This window comes from Meriones unguiculatus, chromosome 11 (genome assembly GCF_030254825.1).
Source record: "Meriones unguiculatus strain TT.TT164.6M chromosome 11, Bangor_MerUng_6.1, whole genome shotgun sequence".
Lineage (NCBI taxonomy): Eukaryota > Metazoa > Chordata > Mammalia > Rodentia > Muridae > Meriones > Meriones unguiculatus.
Genome location: NC_083359.1, coordinates 94179105 through 94203702, shown reverse-complemented (window position 1 = coordinate 94203702; position 24598 = coordinate 94179105). Strand labels below are relative to the sequence as shown.

The 24598-nt window shown below is 38.8% G+C and overlaps 1 protein-coding gene and 1 pseudogene across 1 annotated transcript; one reads left to right on the top strand and one right to left on the bottom strand.

Annotated features, from left to right (window-relative positions):
- The first annotated feature begins 53 nt into the window (after positions 1-53).
- Positions 54-10460, top strand: LOC110566425 (olfactory receptor 6K6-like; annotated as a pseudogene).
- Positions 10461-17353: 6893 nt separating this feature from the next.
- Positions 17354-18296, bottom strand: LOC110566418 (olfactory receptor 6N1). The gene has a single exon (XM_021664269.2). The coding sequence runs from the start codon at positions 18290-18292 to the stop codon at positions 17354-17356; it is 939 nt and encodes a 312-aa protein (XP_021519944.1). The 5' UTR covers positions 18293-18296.
- Between the last annotated feature and the right edge of the window lie 6302 nt (positions 18297-24598).

The following is a 24598-nucleotide window of genomic DNA, read 5'->3' as shown; positions in this document are numbered from 1 at the left end:
ACTAGACATCTTTTGAGAAGGAATATTGAGGACATAAAATGAATGTTAATAAAATGAACAACTGTGGTTCAACAGGAGAGCATTTCAAAGCGAGTATTTTAAAGAATGCCGAACAGGTATTGTTTTCCTTAGGTCAGAATCTTTGTTAACTTCTCAGTAAAAAGAATAAGTCAGATATTATACTGGGCACAACTTACTCTGAAATACTACTGCTTATAATCATCTCTGTGTGGAATGAAGTCTGGTCATTACTCCAAAGGAGGATTTTTAATAGTATTAAATACCTGACCCAAATGTTATATTGTGTGTCACTGAGTAATATCTGAAAGGCTGTAACCAACAATTCATATCCAAAGACAGGTTTAGCCAAAGCATCAGGTGGTCCCACCTGTATCCTCACAAAACAGGAATCATTAATTAGCATGCCATAGAGTTTCTCAAAGTTAATACTGTTGACAATTTTGGTCACACAACTGATGAAAAAGGATGGCCTCCTATACAATGTAGGATGTTTGCGACACCATTTAGCAACCTACTGGATGTCAAGAGCTCAACCCATTTCTAGTTATAACAACCAAAACTGCTGTGCTTGCAGGGAAGTAAACATGAACATTCACTCTAAAGAACCAGGCATATATGGAAAATAACCTTTGGTGATATATACATTGATCAAAAACTGATAATTGAATAGGAGCACACCTGGGGCTTTGCTTTAAAGAGTGCAATAATATGAGGGCCCATGGTTCATTTATCCCTCTGCCACTTTCTGAGGGGGGATTTCATTACTTACCTTCAACAGAAAGTTACCTTTTTTTACTTGTGAGAGTTTTGTTACACATTGTCTTTGACCAAAAAAAAAAATTATTCTACTGATCTAAAGCTAGAGAACAATGAGCCTCTATGAACAGATTTAATGGCATTTTTATGACTATTTGCTAAAATATTATGCATGAGGGAAGTTGAATATGTCTTTGTCATAGTCAACTTATTTACAGTGAGGAATCTGAAGACTGGTCCTAGAAAAGAGAAAACTATTAATATCTACCCCAAAGAGTCAGTCATCTGGGAACTGACTTTAGATACAATACACACATTCTTTTGAAACCACATGACAAGCATTTACACACAAAGGAAAGTTAGCCTGGCATGCATGAACTGCAGAATTTGCTTGCTTTCTAGAGATCCTGTAGAACAATAAATCTGCAATTAAACATCAAAAATATGAGGCACAAATTCTCCTTGGTATTTTTTATGAAAACTTTTATTTTAAATATTAATACTCACAAAAAATCCATGACTTGTTTCTTTTTTAATTTAATTTAATTTAATTTTATTAATTACACTTTATACACTTTGTATCCCCCCATAAGCCCCTACCTCCTCTCCTCCCAGTCCCACCCTCCTTCCCCCTTCTTCACGCCTGCTCCTCTCCATGTCCACTGATAAGGAAGGTCTTCCTCTCCTTCCTTCTGGTCTTAGTCTATCAGATCACACCAGGAGTGGCTGCACTGTCATCTTCTGTGGCCTGGTAAAGCTGCTCCCCCTCATGGAGAGGTGATCAAAGAGCAGGCCAATCAGATTATGTCAGAGGCAGCCCCTCTTCCCATTACTATGTAACCCACTTGGACACTAAACTGCCATGGGCTACTTCTGTGCATGGGTTCTAGGTGTAGCCATTCTAATATCTGATAAAATTGTTTCTTTTTTATACTGCTACCCAGATGCGTTCCTTTCAAATATGTGTTGGTCCAACTCAATCACTCAGATACTAAGGTAAAATCTTACATGCAAACATGTGGGTTTGCTAAAACAAACAAACAAACAAAAACTTTACAAGCGAGGAATGTTTAAAAGTCTCAATACTTACTTTTTTAATTGATTAATTTAATTTTATTTATTACAATTATTCACTTTGTATCCCTGCGGCAACTTCCTCCCTCATCTCCCAATCCCTCCCACCCTCCCTCTTCTCTGCTTATGCCCTTTCCCTAGTCCCCTGATAAGGGAGGACCTCTACCCCTTCTATAGGACCCTAGTTTATCAGGAGTTATCAAGACTGGCTGCATCATCTTCCTCTGTGGCCTAGAAAGGCTGCATCCATCAGGAAGAGGTGATCAAAGAGCCTGTCACTGAGTTCATGTCAGAGATAGTCCCTGTTCCCCTTACTAGGAGAATCCACTTGGATACTGAGCTGCCATGGGCTACATCTGCACAGGGGTTCTAGGTTATATCCATGTATGTTCCTTGGTTGGAGAATAAGTCTCAAAAAAAAAAAAAAACCCTGTTCCCAGATATATTTGGTCCTTGTGGCTCTCCTGTCCTCTCCAGGTCTTATTAACTCCCCCTTTCTTATGATTCCCTGCACTCTGCCCAAGGTTTGGTCATGAGTCTCAGCATCTGCTTTGATACACTGCTAGGTAGAATCTTTTAGAGACCCTCTATAGTAGGCTCCTGTCCTGTTTCTTTTTTTTTTTTCCTATTTCCAAGATCAACAACCAATAAATGGGACCTCATGAAACTGAAAAGCTTCTGTAAAGCAAAAGACACTGTTGTCAAAAGGATAGCCTACAGACTGGGGAAGTTTCTTCACCAACCCTATATCTGACAGAGGACTAATATCCAATATATATAAAGAACTAAAGACGTTACAAAGCATCAAATCAAGTAATCCAATTAAAAATGGGGTACGTAGCTAAAGAGAGAATTCTCTGTGGAGGAATATAGAATGAGAGAGAAACAAAGAAATGCTCAATGTTCTTAGCCATCAGGGAGATGCAAATCAAAATGACCCTGAGATTTCACATTACACCCATCAGAATGGCTAACCTCAAAAACTCAAGTGACAAGACATGCTGGAGAGGTTGTGGACAAAGGGGAACCCTTTTCCATTGCTGATGGGAATGCAAACCTATACAACCACTTTGGAAATCAATCTGGCGTTTTCTCAGAAAGTTAGGAATAGTGCTTCCTCAAGATCCAGCTATACCATTCCTAGGCATATATCCAAAATGTGCTCAAGTACACAACAAGGAGATTTGTTCAACCACGTTTGTAGCAGCTTTATTTGTAATAGCCAAAAGCTGGAAATAACCCATATATCCTTCAATGGAGGAATGGATACAGAAATTGTGCTACATTTACACAATTAACTACTCCTCAGCAATTAAAAACAAGGAAATCATGACATTTGCCAGCAAATTGTGGGATCTAGAAAAGAGTATCTTGACTGAGGTATCCCAGAAGCAAAAGGACACATAGGATATATACTCATTTATAAGTGGATACTAGACCTAAAAGATAGGATACACATACTAAAAATCTGTACACCTAAAGAAGCTAAACAAGAAGGAGGACCCGGGGTAAGATGATCAAACCTCACTTAGAAAGACAAATGGAAAAGCTTACTTTTAAGCTTCAAAAATAATGTGAATACATGCAATATTCTTAAAACAATTTCAGTATCTGTATTTTTTTTCATTCACAGTCTGGTATGCTTTATTAGTATGGCATGACATAATACATGTTTAATTGTGCAATGAGTCAAATTACTCTGTCAATAGCACACTTCACAATCATAAAATTGAAACCTGAAAAAAGGAAAAAGGAAGACTATACCAAAAAAGATTCCTCTATTTCTTGTGGAAAGGAACAACCAGAAACTCAAGTAGTAAGATGTAATAATTGTTCAGAGGTTTTGTTATTCCTAGGTGTCTTCCCTGACTCTGCTATATAACATATAGGCATCCCAGATTATAATTGAACTCAGGATTTAGTATCAATGAGAAACATCATAGATTTAATGGCACAGAGAAAATTTCATAGATCAATTCTCCACAGGTTTTTTGTGATTTTTTTTTTCAGTTAAAGAGAACACTGACCTGCCAAAAAACTCACTCCTGAGCTATAGTCCTCCTACCTCATGTGTTTGCATGATTTCAGCAATGACTGCAGGTCTTTTCATGTTATACCCACCTCTTCAAGAATCACTCTCCCCAGATATCTCAGTTTCTTTGAAGCCCAACAAATAGGAAGGTTATAATCACAACACTAGATTTCTTGGGGATAAACACTGGAGGAAGGTTTTAGTTTGACACTTTGTACCCAGAGCCTAGGGAAAAGCTACTCATACCCCAAGTGCCTAATTAGGGTTCTCTTGTTGCTACACTTCTTTTTCACACAGAATCCACATGTATGGTAAGCTAGGATTTTAAGTCATGCTAGATAGTAGAAGAAAGGCAATACTTTTTTTTTTTTTCCTGTATGAGGTATGAAAGAATTGTTTCTGTTCCACGGTGTCAGGCTGAGTCAGGAGATGAACTGGGAAGAAAAGGAGTGAAGCTCACAGTCCATGGTTCAAAGTACAAGTTCCCTTCTGCAGTAGCCATTTTAACAGCTGTGAGCACAGCATATTACAGCTCTAAGGCACATGAAATAAATTCAACTTCAGTAGAACTTTTTAGAAATATCCTGAAGACCACCAGGCTATTAGCGATAATGGAATGAGCAAGGTTCTCCCTGAGATTTGTCACATTTTAGTGACCACAAAGATTTCTCCAGGTCTTAATTGAGAAAAAGATTCAAAAACATTTCCTTCTACATAAAAGGGGCATTGAAAAGCACATATGAGTAAGCATATAGAAAGATTGAGCAAGTTCCTCATGTAATAGGTAGAATATACAAGCAGAGAAATATGTCTACTTTTTTTATTCCTTTATACATTTATAAAACTGAAATTGGACCTAATATTTCCTTACAGGAGGAAATGGTGGAGGAAAAACAAATGAATAACACATTAATTTTTTCCTCTCTTATAAAAAATGCATATACAAAAAGAATGACCATCAAATGGAACAGTAGCAGCAGGCAGTGTGTGTTAAAAACATCCTGCATTTTTATTCATAAATTAGTTCTACATGCAAATTAGTAGGCATTGGGAAAAAGTTTACAGTTTCCTTCCTTTATGCTAGGAAAAAAATAGTTTAATGGCTACTTAAGTCTGCCTCCTGCCTTCAGAGGGATTAAGGGACTTCATACATATATTTTCAATTTGTTTTTAATCTGTTTTCTGACATTTTATTGATTATTTGGGAATTTTGCATAATACACCCTGATCGCAGTCATGCCCCACCACTAAAATCAAGAACAAGACAAGGCTGTCCAATATCTCCAGGCTTATTCAAAATAGTTTTTGAAATCTTAGATAGAACAGTAAGACAGTTGATGGTGATCAAGGGGATTCAAATTGGAAAGAAAGAAATCAAAGTATCTTTATTTGCAGATCATATTTTATATGCAATCCAAAAGATTCCACCAAGAAATTTCTACAGCAGATAAATACTTTAAACAAAGAAGCAAGATATGAAATTAACTCACAAAAATTAGTAGACCCCCCCGTATACAAATCACAAACATACTGAAGAATAAATCAGAGTAAAAACACCTTTAACAATAGCCTCAAATATATTGGAGTAATTTTAACCAAGCAAGTAGAAAACCTATATGATAAAAACTTCAAGTCTTTTAAGAAAGAAATTGAAGATGATATCATAAGATAAAAAGGTTTCTGACCCTAATGGATCAGTAGGATCAACATAATAAAAATGGCCATCTTACCAAAAAAAAAAAAAAAAAAAGTCTATGAATTCAATGCAATCCCCATCAAAATTCAAACATAATTATTGGCAGATATTGAAAGGTTGTTTCTCAGCTTCATATGTAAACACAAAAACCCCAGATAGCTAAAACAATTCTCAACAATAAAAGAACCATGGAAGGTCTCACCATTCACAATTTCAAGTTGCACTATAATGCTATGGTATTGGTATAAATACAGATATGTTGATCAGTGGTTTGGAACTGAAAATCCAGACATACATATGGACATCTGATTTTTTACAAAGTAGCCAGTAATACACACTGGGAAAGAAAGAGCATCTTCAACAAATGGTGCTTGTCAAACTGGATGTCTGCATGTAGAAGAATCCAAATAAATTCATCTTACCAGTCTGCACATAACTCAACTCAAATGTATCAAAGACCTCAACTTAAATCCAAGTACACTGAACCTGATAGAAAGAAGCGGGAAATAACCTTAAACTCAATGGAGCAGGAGACACTGAAAAAAAAAAAAAAAACAGTTATTGTAGGCAGCAAAATCAAGAATTAATAAATGGAACTTCATGAAACTAAAAAGCTTCTGTGAGTCAAAGGATACCATCAATCAGACAAAGCAGCAGCCTAAAGAATGGGATTTTTTTTTACCTACTCCACATTTGATAGAAGGTTAATATTCAAAATATATTTAAAAATCTTCAAATGCTAGTTAACCAAGAAAACAAATAACCCAATTAAAAATGGGACACATATCTAAACAGAGAATTCTTAAAAGTGGAATCCCAAATGACTGAGAAACACTTAAAGAAATGTTTGCAAGATTAGAGTCTCACAACAGCATAATGCTGCCATGATCATTCAGGCCTTTACAGCCATTGAAGCAGGACAGTCTCCCCAAGCATGGTTGGCTACCATAAATAGCTGAAATGTTACGCCCAGGATGCGAGGCTAAGCACTGCACTCAGGGTCAGCCGCTTTGGACCCAGAGAAGAGCATGTCTGATTGCATGCGGGTTGATGCCCCAGGTCCTGCCTCTGAGAAAAAGGTATCGGGCGGGTCTGATGCTCTTTGGGTGGATGACACCTAAATGAACATCAGTACAAAGTCCCAATTTATTTCTAATATCAGAGATCAGACCTCTACTCTTGCCTGATGCGTCTAAAACAAAAAGGGGGAACTGTAGAGAGCTGCGGAATGCTGTGCCTTAAAGATGGAGCTGGTTTCCGCCTTCCACCTTCCCGATGGTGAGTGCTCTCTGTCACGAACAACTCCACATTTGGCTAAGGCTGAGGATCTGGCTTGCTTCCATGTATGTGGACCTATCTGCATTGCCCCCGTGGCACGCCTGGGTTGGCTACCCAGAGGCTATTTAAGCTGTGGGCTGGCTTTCCCCAGGGTCAGATGATTGTTCAAGGCTCCTGAATAAACTGCATTGAAAAAACAAAACAAACAAACAAACAAAAAGAAATGTTTGATTTCCTTAGCTATCAGGGAAATGCAAATCAAGACTACACTGTGATTCCATTTTAAACCTGTCAGAATGGCTAAGATCAACAACAGAAGTGACAGCTCACGCTAGTGAGGATGTGGAATAATGGTGCAATCATCCATTGAAGGTCAGAATGCAAATTTCTACAGCTACTATGAACATCAGTATGATGGCTTCTCTGAAAGATGGGAATCAATCTACCACATGACCCAGCTATACCTCTCTCTAACATTTACCCAAAGAACGTTTCATCCTACTGCACAGACACTTTTTCAACCATATTTATCGCTGTTTTATTCATAACAGAAATTAAAAACCACCTAGATGTCACTCAATGGAAGAATGAATAAAGAAAATATGGGACATTTACATAATCACATATCACTCAGCTCTTTAAAAATAATATAAAGTTATTTGTATTTTGGAGGGCTTTTCTAATCACCCTCTCTAACTCCCAAATAACTGAGGCAGAGACTTATAAAATTTGTTAATAATCTTTAAGCATGATAACTGGGCAGATATTTGTTTATAGTAATCCTCTATGATAGTCTTGCTATTTCACAGCCATGTGGCTGAATTTACTTGATATATTAGTACAGTCTGGGCTGTTTCTGTTTCATCAGGTCATGTACTTTTTCTATTTCTACTTTCTTCTTCCTCTTCTCCCCTCATGGTACCTACCTGAGATCCCAAGACTAGGAATGGAAGCTTTGCCTACCTCTCTTCTGCCCAACTAAAGGATGTCCAGCTCTTATCGTTTTAATTAACCAATCAGAGATAATTGGGGGCAAAGTTTATACAACGTTGATCAATGGATGTGACAATATCCGCATCCCAACTGTAATCAAATCTTAAGGCCCAAAGTTCAGCATTTGAATACACATAGCACCAGACCAACCCCCAACAAAATGACATCATGAAATTTACAGGTAAATGAGCACTAGATACCCACTATTTGTCTGCAAATTTCATGATTTCCTTGTTTTTAATAGCTGAGGTAACACAGAAGTATATACTCACTCATAAGTGGACATTAGCCACATAATATAGGATAAACATTCTAAAATCTATACTCCTAAAGAAGCTAAATAACAAGGAAGACCCTAAGGAAGATACTCAATCCTCATTCAGAAGAACAAATGCGATAGACATCGGAAGCAGAAGAAGACAGGGAACAAGACAGGAGACTACCACTTATGCCTCTGAAGGACTCTACTTATTGAGGTATCGAAGCAGAGGCTGAGACTCATAGCCAAACATTGGGAAGAGTGCATGTAATCTTATCAAAGAAGGGAGAGACAGAAAGACCCAGAGGGGACAGTAACTCCAAAAGGAAACCAACAGAACCATAAAAAACTGAGCCCTGGGTGCCCTGAAGAGAATGATACCCCAACCAACGACAATGTATGGAGAGGATGTAAAACTCCTGCTCAGATGTGGCCCATAGATTCAGTTTCCAAGTGGGGTCCCTAGTAAGGGGAGCAGGGACTTTCTCTGGCATGAACTCAGTGGCAGGCTCTCTGATCACCTGCCCCTGGTGGGTGAAGCCTTGTCAGGCCACAGAGGAAGACAATGCAACCAGTCCTACGGTCACCTCTTCCCCTATCAGTGAGTAGGGGAAGGGCATAGGTGGAAAAGAGGGAGGGAGAGGGGATTGGGAGGAGATGAGATGAGGGAGGGGGACACAGCTAGGATACAAATTGAATAAAGTGTAATAAATGATAATAATAAAAAAATGAGCACTAGAAAAAATAAACATCATCCTGGTCAAGGTAATCCAGATTCAGAAAGGTAAATATGGTGTGTGTTTGCTTATATGTGGATATTAGCCACTAAGTAAATGATAAGCAAGTTATAAACTTTAGACATAGTGAGATGAGGAATAAAGGAAGGGACCGAGGGTAGCACACATGGTTCTCCCTGGCAGGGAGAAACAGAATAGATTTTATAGGTGTAATAGGGCCTGGTGTACTGGATGGAAAGGATCAGGTGGGAACTGGGAAGGAATGCAGGGAGAGACAGCTTGTATTGACAGGCATTTGAGGGGTAGTGTGGAAACCTATTTCAGTAGAGACTTTCTAAAATATATGAAGTGACTCCAACTAAAGTTTCCAAATTATGAAGGGGGGGATGTTTGGGTTGGGCAGAGTCACAACTGGCCACTTCTAGCCACCAAACAAAGCTTTAGGTACCAGTACCAGGACTGGGTTATATCCAGTTGAGTTGTTGGCCAAAGGTATTGTATGGAAATCCCCAAACATTCCATGTGTTGCCAAGACAATTGGCTGTTCTTTGCAAACTGACAGCAAGGCCCCATTCCTGAAGACAATCCACACAATGCATTGAACATGGAGAAGCTGAGCTGCTGCCTGTATAGAACCTTCACCCTTACATTCTAGTGTCTAGTGTAAAGATGTACTCTTTCTGCTCTTGGGTATCACAGATGGCTGTGTCCTGATGGCAATGCTCACTGACAGTTATATAGCTATCTTCTATCCCCTCCATTACCTGACCATCATGACTTCCTAACTTTGTTTTTTCTTATAATTTTTATTTTTTATATTAATCACATGTTATTTACTTTGTATCCCAGCCGTAGCCCCCTCCATCATTCCCTCCCATCTCCACCTTCTCTCATGTCCTCCCTGCCACTTTCCAAGTCCACTGATAGGGGAGGTCCTCCTCCCCTTCAATCTGACCCTAGCTTATCAGGTATCTTCAGGGCAACATACTAAAATCTGTACACCTAAAGAAGATAAACAAGAAAGAGGACCTGGGGTAAGATGTTCAATCCTCATTTAGAAAGACAAATGGGATGGACATTGGAAGTTGGACTTCCAAACTTTGAATCCAACCAACAGCTGGATCCTGCCTCTGTGGCTTCCATATTTCTAAGATTGTACAGGCATCAATCTGCCTTTCTGTGGCTCCAACCAGATCTATCAGATCTTCTGTGATATCAGCCCTGTGTTCAGTTTGTACTGTACAGATGCATCTCTAATGGTCATTGTAGATACCATCTATGCAGTAGAGATCCTGGCCTCCTTTCTTGTAGTTGCCCAGACTTATATTCAGATTGTTGTGGTAATTGTTCGGGGGCCCTCAGAAGAGTGATGGCATAAGATGCTTTCCATGTGTGTGGCCTTCTCTGCTCTGTTTCTCTCTCTCTCTCTCTCTCTCTGTGTGTGTGTGTGTGTGTGTGTGTGTCTGTCTGTCTGTCTGTCAGTCTGTCAAGTATTTGAGATCCTTGACCACTTACTCAGCCTTCTGGGACACAATAATTTCTGTTACTTTTGTTATCTTTGCTCCATTTCTCAATCTCATCACTTACTGTCTGAGAAATAAGGGAATGTTGTGAGGTGGCTTTTCCATTAGCAAACAGCAGGTAGGAGGGCTGGGAAGTAGATATGTATCTTTGAGAATAAAACCCTTTTTGAAGTTTAGAATCTCACTATTGCATTTTGTGCCCCTGACCCCATAGTGCTCTTTTTCTGTTGTCAAAATGCTTGTTCTTCTGCTGTAAAGAGGGATGATGAGCTATGCTCCTAGGGTATTGGTGGACACTTGTTTACATAACACCTACCAGGCTCATGACAGCTGAAGCAGTATATGCATGTTCTGCTTCAAGCACAGTTGTTATAATCCTTTCACTTTACTAGTACACTCCCGTGCCAAAGATTAGGGCACAAGGGACATACCACACAAAATAGTTTTGAAAACTATTACTGTTTAGTCAAACCTTCCATCTTCTTCAGGATTTAGGCCAGTAAATCGGCCTGACCTCCCCATCGATCCATATCTTCTTCCAAATTGTCATATCAAGTTCAAATTCCACATCCAGTGCCTCAGCCAAGTCTGTCACTGCTGCCTGCAACCAGTCTAGGCTTCTGCTAGAATTCTGATTATCTATACTCAAACCTACAGGCATCTTTCACCAACCCTCCACCCCCAGCCAAATCATCTGCACACTCCAGTCTTGGATCAGGAAGCACACAAACTTCCTGTACATAAGCCTACTCCTGCCTGTCTACCTGACTTCATCTCATCTAAGCTTTTTTTTTTAAGTAATTTATTTTTTTAAATTACAGTTTACTCATTTTGTGTCCCCCTCTCTGTATACCAATCCCACCTTCCCTCCCTTTTCTCCTCACAGGCTCCTCTCCAAGTCCACTGATAGGGGAGGTTCTCCTCCCCTTCCATCTGATCCTAGCCTATCAGGTCTCATCAGGACTGGCTACATTGTCTTCCTCTGTGGACTAGTAAGGCTGCTCCCCCCTTCCGGGGGAGGTGATCAAAGAGCCAGCCCCTAAGTTCAGGTCAGAGACAGCCTGTTCCCATTACTAGGAACCCACTTGGACATGGAGCTGCCATGGGCTACATCTGTGGAGGGGTTCTAGATTATCTCCATGCATGGTCTTTGATTGGAGTATCAGTCTCAGAAAAAAACCACTGGTCCCAGACTTTTTGGTTTTGTTTCTCTCTTTGTGGAAATCCTGTCCCCTTGAGGTCTTTCTATCTACCCCTTCTTTCATAAAATTATCTGCCAAACTATTTCTAATTTCTAGGCTCACCCCACTTCGGTGTCCTCTCTTCTACCCACACCTGTTCTGACCATATTACACTTAGAACTAACAAAACAAGTTTACAAGTCTACAGGCCTAGACCCCATCATGAAAATACCATTATGAAATATCAACCCAGTATCTTCTCTTCAAAGACTAGCAACTCCATAGGAATGTCAAACACTCGTATTAATTATCTAAATGAACCCTGGGACACAGAATTTTAAAGAACAATCATAAACATTATCAACTAATGCAAGCAGTTTAAAGAAGATACAAAGAAACAGTTCAATGAAATTAGGAGGGCTTCTCTTGCCTGGAGTTGGGGATTTTATTAGGTAGTTTTAGAGGGAGCATGCTCAATTCATACATAACATTTTATTTAAACTGTATTTAAATTATATGTATTGACAAATTTACATGTGTTACAATTTTTTAGATAAATGTCACATATACACAAGTAATATTATATAAACTGATCAAATTATGTTTAGAAATTTATGTGTATATACATATATGCATGTAACAATACTCAGTAAACAAAGCAGACAATGCATTTAAAAAGAGCAAAAAAGGGATTTATGGAAGGGTTTGGAGAGAAAAAAGAGAAAGGAGAAAAGATGTAATTATATTGTAATCTCAAAAATAAAAGAAAATAATCGGTTACTCTTAATGTTTTCCTATTACTTTTCCAGCAACGAATTCCCCTGTCATCCATCGTTCCTCAAATACTATTTCTTGACATGAAAGAAAAGGTTTCTCCTTGTTCAGCTTATTTAATCTGCAAACTAGTTCTGCAACCACAGACTGGCCACTATATGATGTGAAATAGAAATTCAGGCTCAGAGGCATTCCACAAATATTTTTAATCTTGGTGGTTCACAATACTTCATGTTACCATTCAAATATTTTCTTTATATGAACTGCACTGTAAATCAAAACACCCTGAAATAAAGTTGTCAGAATCATCATTATTTCAGCACAGACTTTAAATCCAATCCGGAAACTAAAGCTCACATCAGGTTAATGACTTGATTAATGTTATGTAAGGAGCTATAACAGCTGTTAAGGATTTCCCACTATTTGTGTCGTTCATTTCCTCTGTGTGTGTATGTTTGTGGGTGGCTGGTGTGCACATTACATAAGGCATTCAGACTGAAGTCTGTGAACAGCTCTGAGAGATGGGTCAGTTCTTTCCTGTCATCCTGTGGAATCAGGAGATTGAACTCAGGCAGACATACACGTGCCCAACTATCTCACCGGACATAGTGATGGGCCCTTGGGGTATATACTATATTTCTAGTCTCCAATAAATATGTCACTTTACTTAATTTATACTTGGTTTTTGAAAATTTCTTTCTTTGAATGTTTTAAGGAATTTTAGCAGTTCTTGCTGTATCATCGAGTAACTGGCTGTTTTCTGTCTGTGTTTCCCTGTCCTTCAGTGGCTATAGATCATGGAGAGACTGTTGAACAAAGAGTTTCAAAGACCATGATTTATAATTTTCTCATCAACCAAGTGTCATAGTAAAGGTAATTCTTTACTATTACCGTGGTAAATAAACATAGCATTAAAACAACTCCAAAGGACTTAGCACTATACCCATAAATCAGTCTATCACCCAGCTCTCATTAGAGAAGGTTTTTACTGCAAGAGATAGTAACTAACACAGACTCAAAATTGATCAATGTATAGGGAACAGATAATTTGGGGCGTTCTGCCCTAAATCCGGTCCTATAACTTAGCCCTTCTGCTCAAAGCTCAAAAATCTATGCAGAAGAGGGGCCAGAAATATTGTAAGAGCTGGAGATGGTAGATGAACTCAAGGAAACAATGTTCTTCAGACACAACAGATCAGAGATGCAGGCACTTAAATGACTATGACAGCACTGACAAAAATCTCAGCAAGACTAAGCCAAACCAAATCTCAGCATGGTGGAAGGGTGGTAGGCACAAAGTCTTACTCCTAGCTGAATAGATACTGTCATTTTACAGCTTCTGGGAGAGAGTCAGTTTTCTTTAACAATATGAGCCCTGGTATATAAATCACACGCAAGGGCAGGCCCTATGCCCAGGAACAGTAAGCTCAAATGATTTGAACTCAATGAAATTAAAAGACCGAGGAGAAAGACACACACACACACACACACACACACACAGAAACTAAAGTTTAAGAAGTAGGAAGTTGGACGTAGATCTGGGAGGAGTTGGATAAGGGGGATGAATGTGATCAACATGTATGACATGAAATTTCGAAAGATAAAAACACATTATTACCACCGTCATCAAAACAAAGCGACCACCTACAGATTGGGAAAGAATCTTCACCAACCCTTTATCTGACAGAAGACTCATATCCAGTATATATAAAGAACTAAAGAAGCTGAAAAGCAGCAAACCAAGTAATCCACTTAAAAAATGGGGAACAGAGCTAAACAGAGAATTCTCTGTAGAGGAATACCGAATGGCAGAGAAGCACTTAAAGAAATGCTCAACTTCACTAGCCATTAGGGAAATGCAAATCAAAACAACCCTGAGATTTCACCTTACACCCATGAGAATGGCCAAGATCAAAAACTCAAGTGACAACACATGCTGGAGAGGTTGTGGAGAAAGGGGAACCCTTCTCCACTGCTGGTGGGAATGTAAACTTGTACAACCACTCTGGAAATCAATCTGGCGCTTTCTCAGACAATTAGGAATAGCGCTTCCTCAAGATCCAGCCATACCACTACTGGGCATATATCCAAAAGAGGCTCAAGTACACAAAAAGGACATTTGCTCAACCATGTTTGTAGCAGCTTTATTTGTAATAGCCAGAAGCTGGAAACAACCCAGATGCCCCTCAACTGAAGAATGGATGCAGAAATTGTGGTACATCTACACAATGGAATATTACTCAGCAATGAAAAATAAGGAAATCATGAAATTTGAAGGTAAATGGTGGGATCTGGAAAGGATCATCCTGAGTGAGTTGTCCCAGAAGCAAAAAGACACACATGGTATATACTCACTCATATAGACATACAACATAGGACAAACCCACTAAAACCTGTGCATCTAAAGAAACTAAGCAAGAGAGAGGACCCTAACTAAAATGTCCAATCCCCATCCGGAAAGGCAAAGAGGATGGACATCAGAAGAAGAAGAAAACAGGAAACAACCTACCACAGAGGGCCTCTGAAAGCCTCTGCCCTTCAGACTATCAAAGCAGATGCTGAGCCTGATGGGCAACTGTTGGGCAGGTGAACGGAATTTTAGGTAAGAACTGGGAAATAGTAAGAGCTGGAGAGGACAGGGTCTCCACAAGGAGAGCAACAGAACAAGAAAATTTGAACACAGGGAACTTCCAAGAGACTCATACTCCAACCAAGGACTATTCATGGAGATAACCCAGAACCCCTGCACAGATGTAGCCCAGGGCAGTTCAGAGTCCAATTGGGTTACATAGTAATGTGAAGAGGGACTGCCTCTGACATAATCTGATTGGCCTGCTCTTTGATCACCTCCCTCTGGGGGGGAGCAGCCTTACCAGGCCATAGTAGAGGACAGTACAGCCACTTTTGATGTGAACTGACAGACTAAGATCAGAAAGGAGAGGAGAACCTCACCTATTAGTGGACTTGGGGAGTGGCATGCAAGCAGAGGGAGGAGGGAGGGTGGGATTGGGAGGGGAGGAGGGAGGGGCTTATGGGGGGATGCAGAATGAATAAAGTGTAATTGATGAAAAATTAAAAAAAAAAAAAAGAAAGAAAGAAGGGGGAGGCAGGAAAACCTGGAGGGAACAGGAGCTCCACAAGGTAAGCAACGGAACCAAAACATCTGTGCACAGAGATCTTTTCTGAAATTGATACTTCAAACAAGGACCATGCATGGAGATAACTTAAACCCCTGCACAGAAGTAGCCCAAGGTAGCTCAGTAGTCAAGAAAATTCCCCAATAATAGGACCAGGGACCATCTCTGACATGAACTCATGGGCTGGCTCTTGGGTCACCTCCCCCTGAGAGGGGAACAGCCTTATCAGTCCACAGAGCAAGACAAGAAGCCAGTCTGGATGAGACCTGATAGACTATGGTCAGATGGAAGGGGAGGAGGACTTCCCCTATCATTGGACTAGGGAAGGAGCATAGGAGAAGAAGAGGGAGAGAGAGTGGGATGGGGAGGGGTTGGGAAGGGGGCTACATCTCTGATACAAAGTGAATAAACTGTACCTAAATAAAATTCAAAAAAATAAAAAAATAAAAAAAAAAACATTATTACAAAATGTGCTGCTGCACTGAAATTAAGGAAGGATGAATGAGTGGCAGAGAGTCTTCAATGTGGTAGAAGTGCAATTGTTTGGTGGAGGAGAGAGGTCCTCCAGATCTATAGAACCAGTAGTATTCATTTTAAAATATGTATTTTTAAACATTGTGTATATTTGTGTGTCCATGTACGGAGCTGTAAGAAATAATTGAATCCCATGGAGCCGGAGTTATAGGCAGTTGTGAGCAACCTGGTTTGGGTGCTGGAGTCTGAACCCCAGTCCTCTACAAGAGAAGAAAGAACTCTTAACGGTTAAGCCAGCTTTCCAGTCCCCTAGAAGCTTTCTTGTGGTCAGAGACTTATCCTCCACTTCCAAACAAAGTCAGTTGCATAAGCATTCCTTAATACTGGATAGTAAGTCAATCCCCACTTTCTAGTAGTCTACGTTTTAATATTACTTTCATGTTACAGGAAATATCTAGTTAGAGAAGATAATTAGTGCACTGTAAACCTGTTTCCTGACATTAGCCCAGCTCCCACACTTTCACACATTGTAAGGGATGTAATCATTTCAGATCACTATTGATAACACAAATGACTCCAGGACAGATAACAACACAGTCCGCCCTTCTCACAAGGATGCTGTCTGAACAGTTATTTCTTTCTTTTGAGAAACATTTTGTAACATATATATGTACCACATTTTGTTATATTATATATGTTCACAATATTATTTTAAATATCAGAATAAGAATAAACCAGGTGGATTAAAGTTATTAAAATTAAGAAAAGAATGATAATTTTTACTATCAATCACATATTAGAAACTATGTATTGCAGCTTAGAGATTTTTATTGTCATGTTCAAAGATTCTTATTAGAAAGCAATGTTAATATATAACAAAATTAAGACTCAAAGGGGTTAATTTACCTTATCAATACTGAGTAGTTGATAAGTCATTCAATCAGCTAGAACTTAAATTCAAGTTCACAGAATTTTTAAAAAATTGTGGAACTTCAAAACTATGCTCAGTAGACTGGTGTAGTAGACATAAGAAAATTGCTAAGCAATGTAAGAAACATTTAGTTTTGTTCCAATTTTATTTAATAAATATCATTGTTTAAAATATAACTAAATTATTTTTGTTAAATCAAGTAATTTTGAACCAGCATGTATTAGGGAAGAAACGTATTGGGCAAAATTCCTAAGCATAATTCAGAAATATCTAAGGTAAGAAAACTACAGCATCTAATGATGCCGAGAGAACATGAATGCCCTGAAATCTCTAGGATTCTGCAGATGCTATAATGCTATGAAAATACTGAAGGCTAGACATCGCTTGCTGCAGCTTCAGAGGAATGGGGTGCTTCATTTCTCCTCTTTAGCTTTTGATCCCTCAGCCATCATATCATCAAATCTGTCCATGACCATTCTGCCACATGTCATTCCAGAATCCCTGTTCTCATCAGCTGCCTCTTCAGGGCCTCCTTAATTTCCTTGTTGCGCAAGCTATAGATGAAAGGGTTAAGGAAGGGGGTAATCACAGAGTAGACTACTGCCAAGGCTCGGTCATAGTCAAGGGAGTAACTCTTCTTCAGCCGTACATACATGAAAAGGATGCTCCCATAGAAGATGAGAACCACAGTGAGATGGGAGGCACAGGTGGAGAAGGCCTTCTTCTTGCCGGCAGTAGAAGGAATCCTGAGCACTGTGCGGATTATCTGTAGGTAGGAACTCAGGATCAGCAGAAATGTAGCCAGAATCTTGCAGGAGTTTATAATAAAATCTACCAAGACATTGACTGATGTGTCAGTACAAGCCAAGCTCAGCACAGGAGGGAAATCACAAAATACGTGCTGAATGTGATTGGGGCCACAGAAAGGGAGACGAGACACCAAGGAAATTTCCACTACTGGCCCAGCCAAACCACCCAGCCAGCAACCAATGGCAATCTTGGTACAAAGGGTCAGAGTCATAAGGTTGGGATAGTGGAGAGGTCTGCAGATGGCTAAGTACCTGTCATATGCCATTGCTGTCAGGAGATAGCACTCAGTAGCTCCAAGCGAGTGAAAGAAATAGATCTGCAGGAGACATCCAGAGAAGGAAATTGTCTTCTTCTCATTGAGCAAGTTTGCCAGCATCTTAGGGATGGTGGCAGCTGTGTAGCCCAGCTCCAAGAAGGAGAGAATGCTGACAAACTTGTACATGGGTGTGTGGAGCCTAGAGTCCAGGTGAACCACCAAGAATATCAGCAAGTTTCCCAAGATCGTAGTGAGGTAAATGGCAAGCAACAAGAAGAAGAGATAAATCTGGACACCTTGGAGATAAGGGAAGCCCAAAATGATGAATTCTGTTACTTGGCTCCAGTTTCCAATGACCATTGCTCATCCTTCATGTATCTACAAGGTAAAGTATAAAAGAGATAAGGGAGAAGGCAGCCGTTGGCATCCTTTCTTGGAAACTTTTAATGTGTTCCTTTGACCTCTAGAGTAAATTACTCCTAGCACATGCTTTGAGAAGCGAGTATTTTGATTCCCCCGGTCAACAGCCTTCTTCGGAATTTCTTCCCTTTCATTAGAGGCAAACTGCCCTTCTCTGAACAGCACAGCTAATCTTCATACCACACCCCACCTTATAATCCATTAGGCTTCAGAAATTTAATTGTTCCTTATTCAGGGTTCATGTTGCCATTATGTACCCTTCACTGAATGAGTAAGATCATCATTTACACTGGGAATCAGGGACAGTGTAGCAGACCAAGAATGTACAGTTCACATTACATTTTCTGATTTCAAACATCAACTCTTTTGCTTCTTCAAGCTTTTGGCTTCTGAAAAAAAATAAGTTATTTCACCTCCATTCCCTCATATTCTTTCATGAAAACAGATCTAACACCACACTTTCACGGTATGAATATATCGGTCAGAATTTCCTACCTCTTTGGGACACTCGTAAAAATTTCAGTGGAGATTAAGACAACTTAAGTAAGTGAAGGAGATTCAGGCAGATCAGAAGCAAACTGTGTACCTCTCTTCTCTCCCCAAAATGGCCACATCATCAATCCTCCCTACTCACAATCTTAAGTGCACTTCTCCTCTTCATTGGTTATGCAGATAATAAATACTTCTGGCCAATATAACTAAATACTATTGCCTATTTTCAGAACATTACAACTAGACACAGACTCAAGGAATAAGCAAAATACAGTGATCAATGACAGGATTTTCTATTTCTTTCATTTGTATTTTCCTTTAGTTGTTATAAAATACTATATGTATTTGTCATGTATGACGTGGTACTGTAAAGTAACACAACTAGTTACTAGTTAACTAGCTACTAGTTAACACAACTAGTTACTAGTTAACACAACTAGTTACTAGTTAACTAGTTAAGTTAACTAGGATGTAACACAACTAGTTAACTTAAATATTGTATCAAATAGCTGTTATCTTATGGTGAACACACTTGCCATCTATTCTGTTGGTATTTCAAAAACTGCAATGTGCTGGGACGGTGAGGTGGCTCAGTAAGTAAACACACCTGATACCTGAAGATCTGACTTTGTTCCAGAGTCCCACATGGTAAAAGGAGAGCAGTGACTCCTAAAAGTTGTCCTCTGACCTCCACACCTTTGCCATGGCTCCCACAAGGACACACACACACACACACACACACACACACTATAAAGAAATATGGTTGAAAAGATACAATGTACTCATTCTGTTGACCAGCAGTTACTAATTCTAACTGAGAAAATAGATAATTACAATACTTTCCCAGAGTTCTTTATCAGTATGTAAATGTGACATTAATCTCAATAACTTACTAAACAATCATTTTCATATGCCCATGACTGGATGCAGAGGCACATACACGCAGACACATTCACACATACACACACACCTCAACCTCCAAGTTCATAACACTTATTTAATACTCATATAGTATTACCACTCTTTTCACTTACTATAGTGAAAAAAAGGAATATAAGCCTCTCTCCCCACACTTTTGATTTTAAAAATATTTTATTATTTCCACCTAAATGATCATTTCTGGCCCCAATAAGCATTGATGCATTGTTGAAGGAAGCTGAAAGACCACCATAAATTTGAATTTTACTGAAGTGCTTGAATTTTTAAATATATTATTTATTCCTATCAAATTGAAAAGAGAAAAGAGCTTTCAACAGTACCTAAGAGAGGGAAGCAGGAAAGCAATGGCATCAATCATCCACATAAAGGCAACATTGCCTTGTGCTCACTCAAACCAACAAAGACTCATTCTCTTATGCATGAAGAAACCTGTGTCCTCAGAAACTCTTAAAGATAAGCATGAAACTCCTGCCAGCACCAATGGTGCCCAGTGGTCATGAGACAGCCTTCTGTATTGTAGAAATACTTCGGTTGGTAAGTCTTTCCTCCATGAACATTAAATCTGACTTTTAAGCACTGCTTGTGTTCTGTGGAGAGGCCCTCCAAGGAGGCATATGTCCAAATAGTTACAACTTAAGAAATCAGCTCAATTTCTTAATTTTACAAAGAAGGAAATGGGGATCAAGAAGAGAAAGACGTGTTATCAAGGTGCTTTTAACACACTCGGTTAAAAGCACATCCAAATTACTAATTCTGCGATGAGGCTCTTCACAGTAACATTCAGAAAGGAGAAACTGTACAGGGTGTGGTGGCATTACGTTCTTAATCCTGGCACACTCTGGACTTCAGTATGAGAATCCATATCAAGAAAGAGTAGATGTGTGACAGCATAAATGTATACCTTTTCCAACCGTATGAGAGTTCTAAGTGATATGTACATCCCTTGAACCCTAATTATTCAGAACACTTAGTATTTCTGAATGTTCTTGGTCTCTTCTGAATGATCAGAAAGAAAGAAAAAAAAACATGACAAAGTGTCTGCCAGACACATTCTTACTCACAGCTTGACAGCGAAGATCTGTTATGGCTCCACTCTGGGGCCAGTGCTGAGTCTAGGGTCAGAAGAGAACTCCCTGGTAACTTCTCCCTATTGTTTTTTTAATTTATTTGCAGAAATCTGTGTAACCACTCATGGGTGCTGCAGGGGTTGAGATTTCTCCCTTTGAGAAAACCTGCGGGAGCAGATCAAACCATAAAACATTCGTCTCTCATGATATATCCCTGATTGGGCAGAGGTCTGGGCCGTCAGAGCAGACCTCCTGAGGCTGCTGAGGTGTTCCACTGGGAAGGTAACTATCATCGATGAAGTTCATTACCCAGGAGTCCTTTACCTCTTACCCGTTCTTTACAGCAATTACTACCAGTCCAAGTTGCAGCAAGCCTCTCTTGGTGCAGCGGTTTCCATCAGTGAAAACTTTACAGTCACAGAATTCCAGGACCAGCTGGGTCCCTGAACTGCATGACTTTAGAGAAAAAAAAATAATATACTTTTCTGAAAACAGTAGGACTTTCCCAAAATGTGACTGAGGCAATGAAGAGAGGCACAAGCTGAGAACCTAGATTCTATCAAGGCAGGCCCCAGTCCTAACTGTTGGTAAATTTAGTAGTTTTATACCCTTTGTTCCAGCAGTTTAATCCAGTGTTATCTTGCCAGGAAAATATCTCTTCCTCAGGATTCTGGATTTAAATCTAGCTGTGGCTTCAACTACTTATGTGATAATAGTTATCATTAATTTTTTAATTTCACAAACTTCCCCAAACAGTGGAGTTTACATATTTATTCCATAAGGAATTAAACATCAGAGGTTCTGAGTATCTCATTATATGCACGTGTATCAAAAGATCACGTTTCCCTGTAAATACATTCAATTGTTATTTGTCAACTGGACACATGTCTGTAAAGAAACATTTTCCTCATGTCAAAGTAATATCCAAAGTGTGACAACGATTATGAAAAATTATGAATTCTGAGTCCTACATGAAGACTTAGGTAGTGTTCCCTATTATAATAATGCTCGTATTTTTCAAAGTTTTTAAGACCAACTTTCTTTTTTTTTATATCACCTAACATCTGACTTGAAGTTTGTGTTCTCACATTTATTTACAATGGTTACTTATCTTTTCTTCATCCTAGGTAGATGTGAAGCTGGTGATATAATTTTTACTTTGATCTATATTTTTGAAATTATTATATAATTATGATAATTCTCTTTTCTTTTTCCTTCCACTGACCCCTCCCAGAACTACCCCCCACTGTTCTTCAAATCCATGCCCTCTTATTTCATTGTTATTATATGCATATATATACATATTCCTAAACATAAATTGCTCAGTACATATAATGTTACTTGTATGTACGTTTTCAGGTCATACTATTTGGTACTGAACAACCAGTTGGTGTACTTTTCCCTGAAGAAGACCAAACCATCTTCTTATGTTACTTACAGTTCTTTGTGTAGGCCTGAGGCTCTGTGAGATTTTTCTCAGTCTGCTTTGGTATGTCTGTTGGTGTCAACCTTTTTGAGCTCATGCTTGAGCAACTACGTTGGTCAGACTTAGAGTTATCACTTTTGACATTACTAATAAACACAATTTCACAAAGTACCTGGTCCTCTGGCCTTTACAATCCCTTTGTCCATTCTTCTGTAATGTTTCCTGTGTCTTAGGTGTATGAATGTTTGGTAGAGATATTCATTGGGACTGGGCTCCAAAGCCCTACACTCTGATTGGTGGTAGTTTTCTATAGTGAACACCTTCTGTTGTTGCAAAGAAGAGTTTCCTTGAGGAGTGGTGATGTCTACCCTTTTCCCTGCTTATAAAAAATGTTTATAGATTGTTACAAGTGATTATGCTGGTTTACTAAAATAATGGTTGTAGATTTTCTTCCAGTAACCATGATTTTACTAGCTCTGAATAGTTAGCTATATTTCCAGTACCAAGCACTGTTTTTCTCTCGTTGATCAGGTCGTGTGTCCAATTAGTGAGTTGCTGATCCCTGCAAAGATATGTGGGCCACTACTGCCACCTTAGGTTTATTGTGCCACTCTGGTTTCTTATGTTGTTCATAGGTTTTATTTCTGGGTAGGACTTTTGATTGTTTTCCTCCTTTGGGAGGGTTGTAACTTCTGGTACCCAGGAAGCTAGTCCTCCATGGTTAGGGATCCATACCAGTTTTAGCTCAAGGGCCACTGAGCCCTGTGTCTGGAGTCCATGCCTTCTGCAAGAGAGACTTAACTTCCGCCTCTGGGGGACAACCAAGCTCAACATAAACAGGCTATATGTTTTCGGAGTGTTGTAGAAAACTCAAGACAACTCAAAAGTAGGCTTCCTATATCTAAATATAGTTTTTTTTTATTAGGTGGTCTTTGGCTCTTGGAGGGATCTTTTGAATAAAGATATTGGTTTATACCATGATTATTATGAATCAATTTTAATTAGTCACTTACTTTACTTAGATATTTTAATTCTCTATAATCCTATTAGTAGATAATTAACCTCTAGCATTTCTTAAGATTAATTTTATTTATTTATAGTGTGTAAGAATTTTTTCTATAGAATTTATTTAGTGTGTGTGTGTGTGTGTGTGTGTGTGTGTGTGTGTGTCTGAACTCATGTGTGTTCAGGTGTCCATGCCTGGAGATCAGAAGAGGGTATCAGATTCCTTGTAAACTGGAATTAGAGGTATTTGTGGAAACTCCTTCACCCCAGCTTGTTTTGTGGTTACTGGAATCCAAACTCAGGTCCTCATAATTTCACAACAAGCACTCTTACCTACTGAGCTTGCTTTTCTCCATTTCTTCCACCTTTAAATTAAGGTGTCCACCTATTTCTCTTTACAATTACCTATTTTCTATTATGAGAATGTCCTTATCTATCATTATCTCCTGTCTACTTGGCTATCTGTTTGTACTTCATTTAGTAATTGTTTAAACATTAGAAAAATTTTGAAAAAATTGAAATATGTGTGTTCTCATGCCACAAAGTTTTTGAGAACTCAGGGATATAAGGCATATGCCTAAACATAGTAAAGCCAATGTATAGCACAAGCCTATAACCAATATCAAACTAAATATAAAGAAACTTAAATCAACCCACTGAAATCAGGGACAATGCAAAGCTGTACACTGTCTCTCTGTATCTCTTCAACATAGACTTAGATATTCTAGCTATAGCAATATGACAACTAAAGTAGATAAAGGAGATAAAAATTGAAAAAGAAGTCAAAGCATTACTGTTCACAGATGATATGATAGTATACATGAGTGACCCCAAAAAAATCTACCAGAGAATTATCAGCTCCTACAGCTGATAAACACCTTCAGCAAAGTGTCTGAATACAAAATTAACTAAAAAAAATAATTCAGTAGCCCTCCAGCATACAAAATAAAAATGGGCTGAGAAAGAAATTAGAGAAACAACATCCTTTACAAAAGCCACAAAACAAAACAAAAACAAAAAAAAAAAAAAAAACAAAACATAAAGTACCTTGGTGTAACTCTAACCAAGCAAGTGAAAGACTTGTATGAAAAAAAAACTAAACAAACAAACAAACAAAAAAACAACTTCAAGTCTCTGAAGAAATTGAAGACAATACCAAAAGCAATCTTCAGATTCAATGAAATCTCCATCAAAATGTCAACACATATCTTACAACCCTTAAAAGAACAATTCTCAACTTCAAATGGAAAAACGTAAGACGCAGAATAGCTAAAACAACCCTACACACTAAAAGAACTTCTTGGAGGTATCTCCACT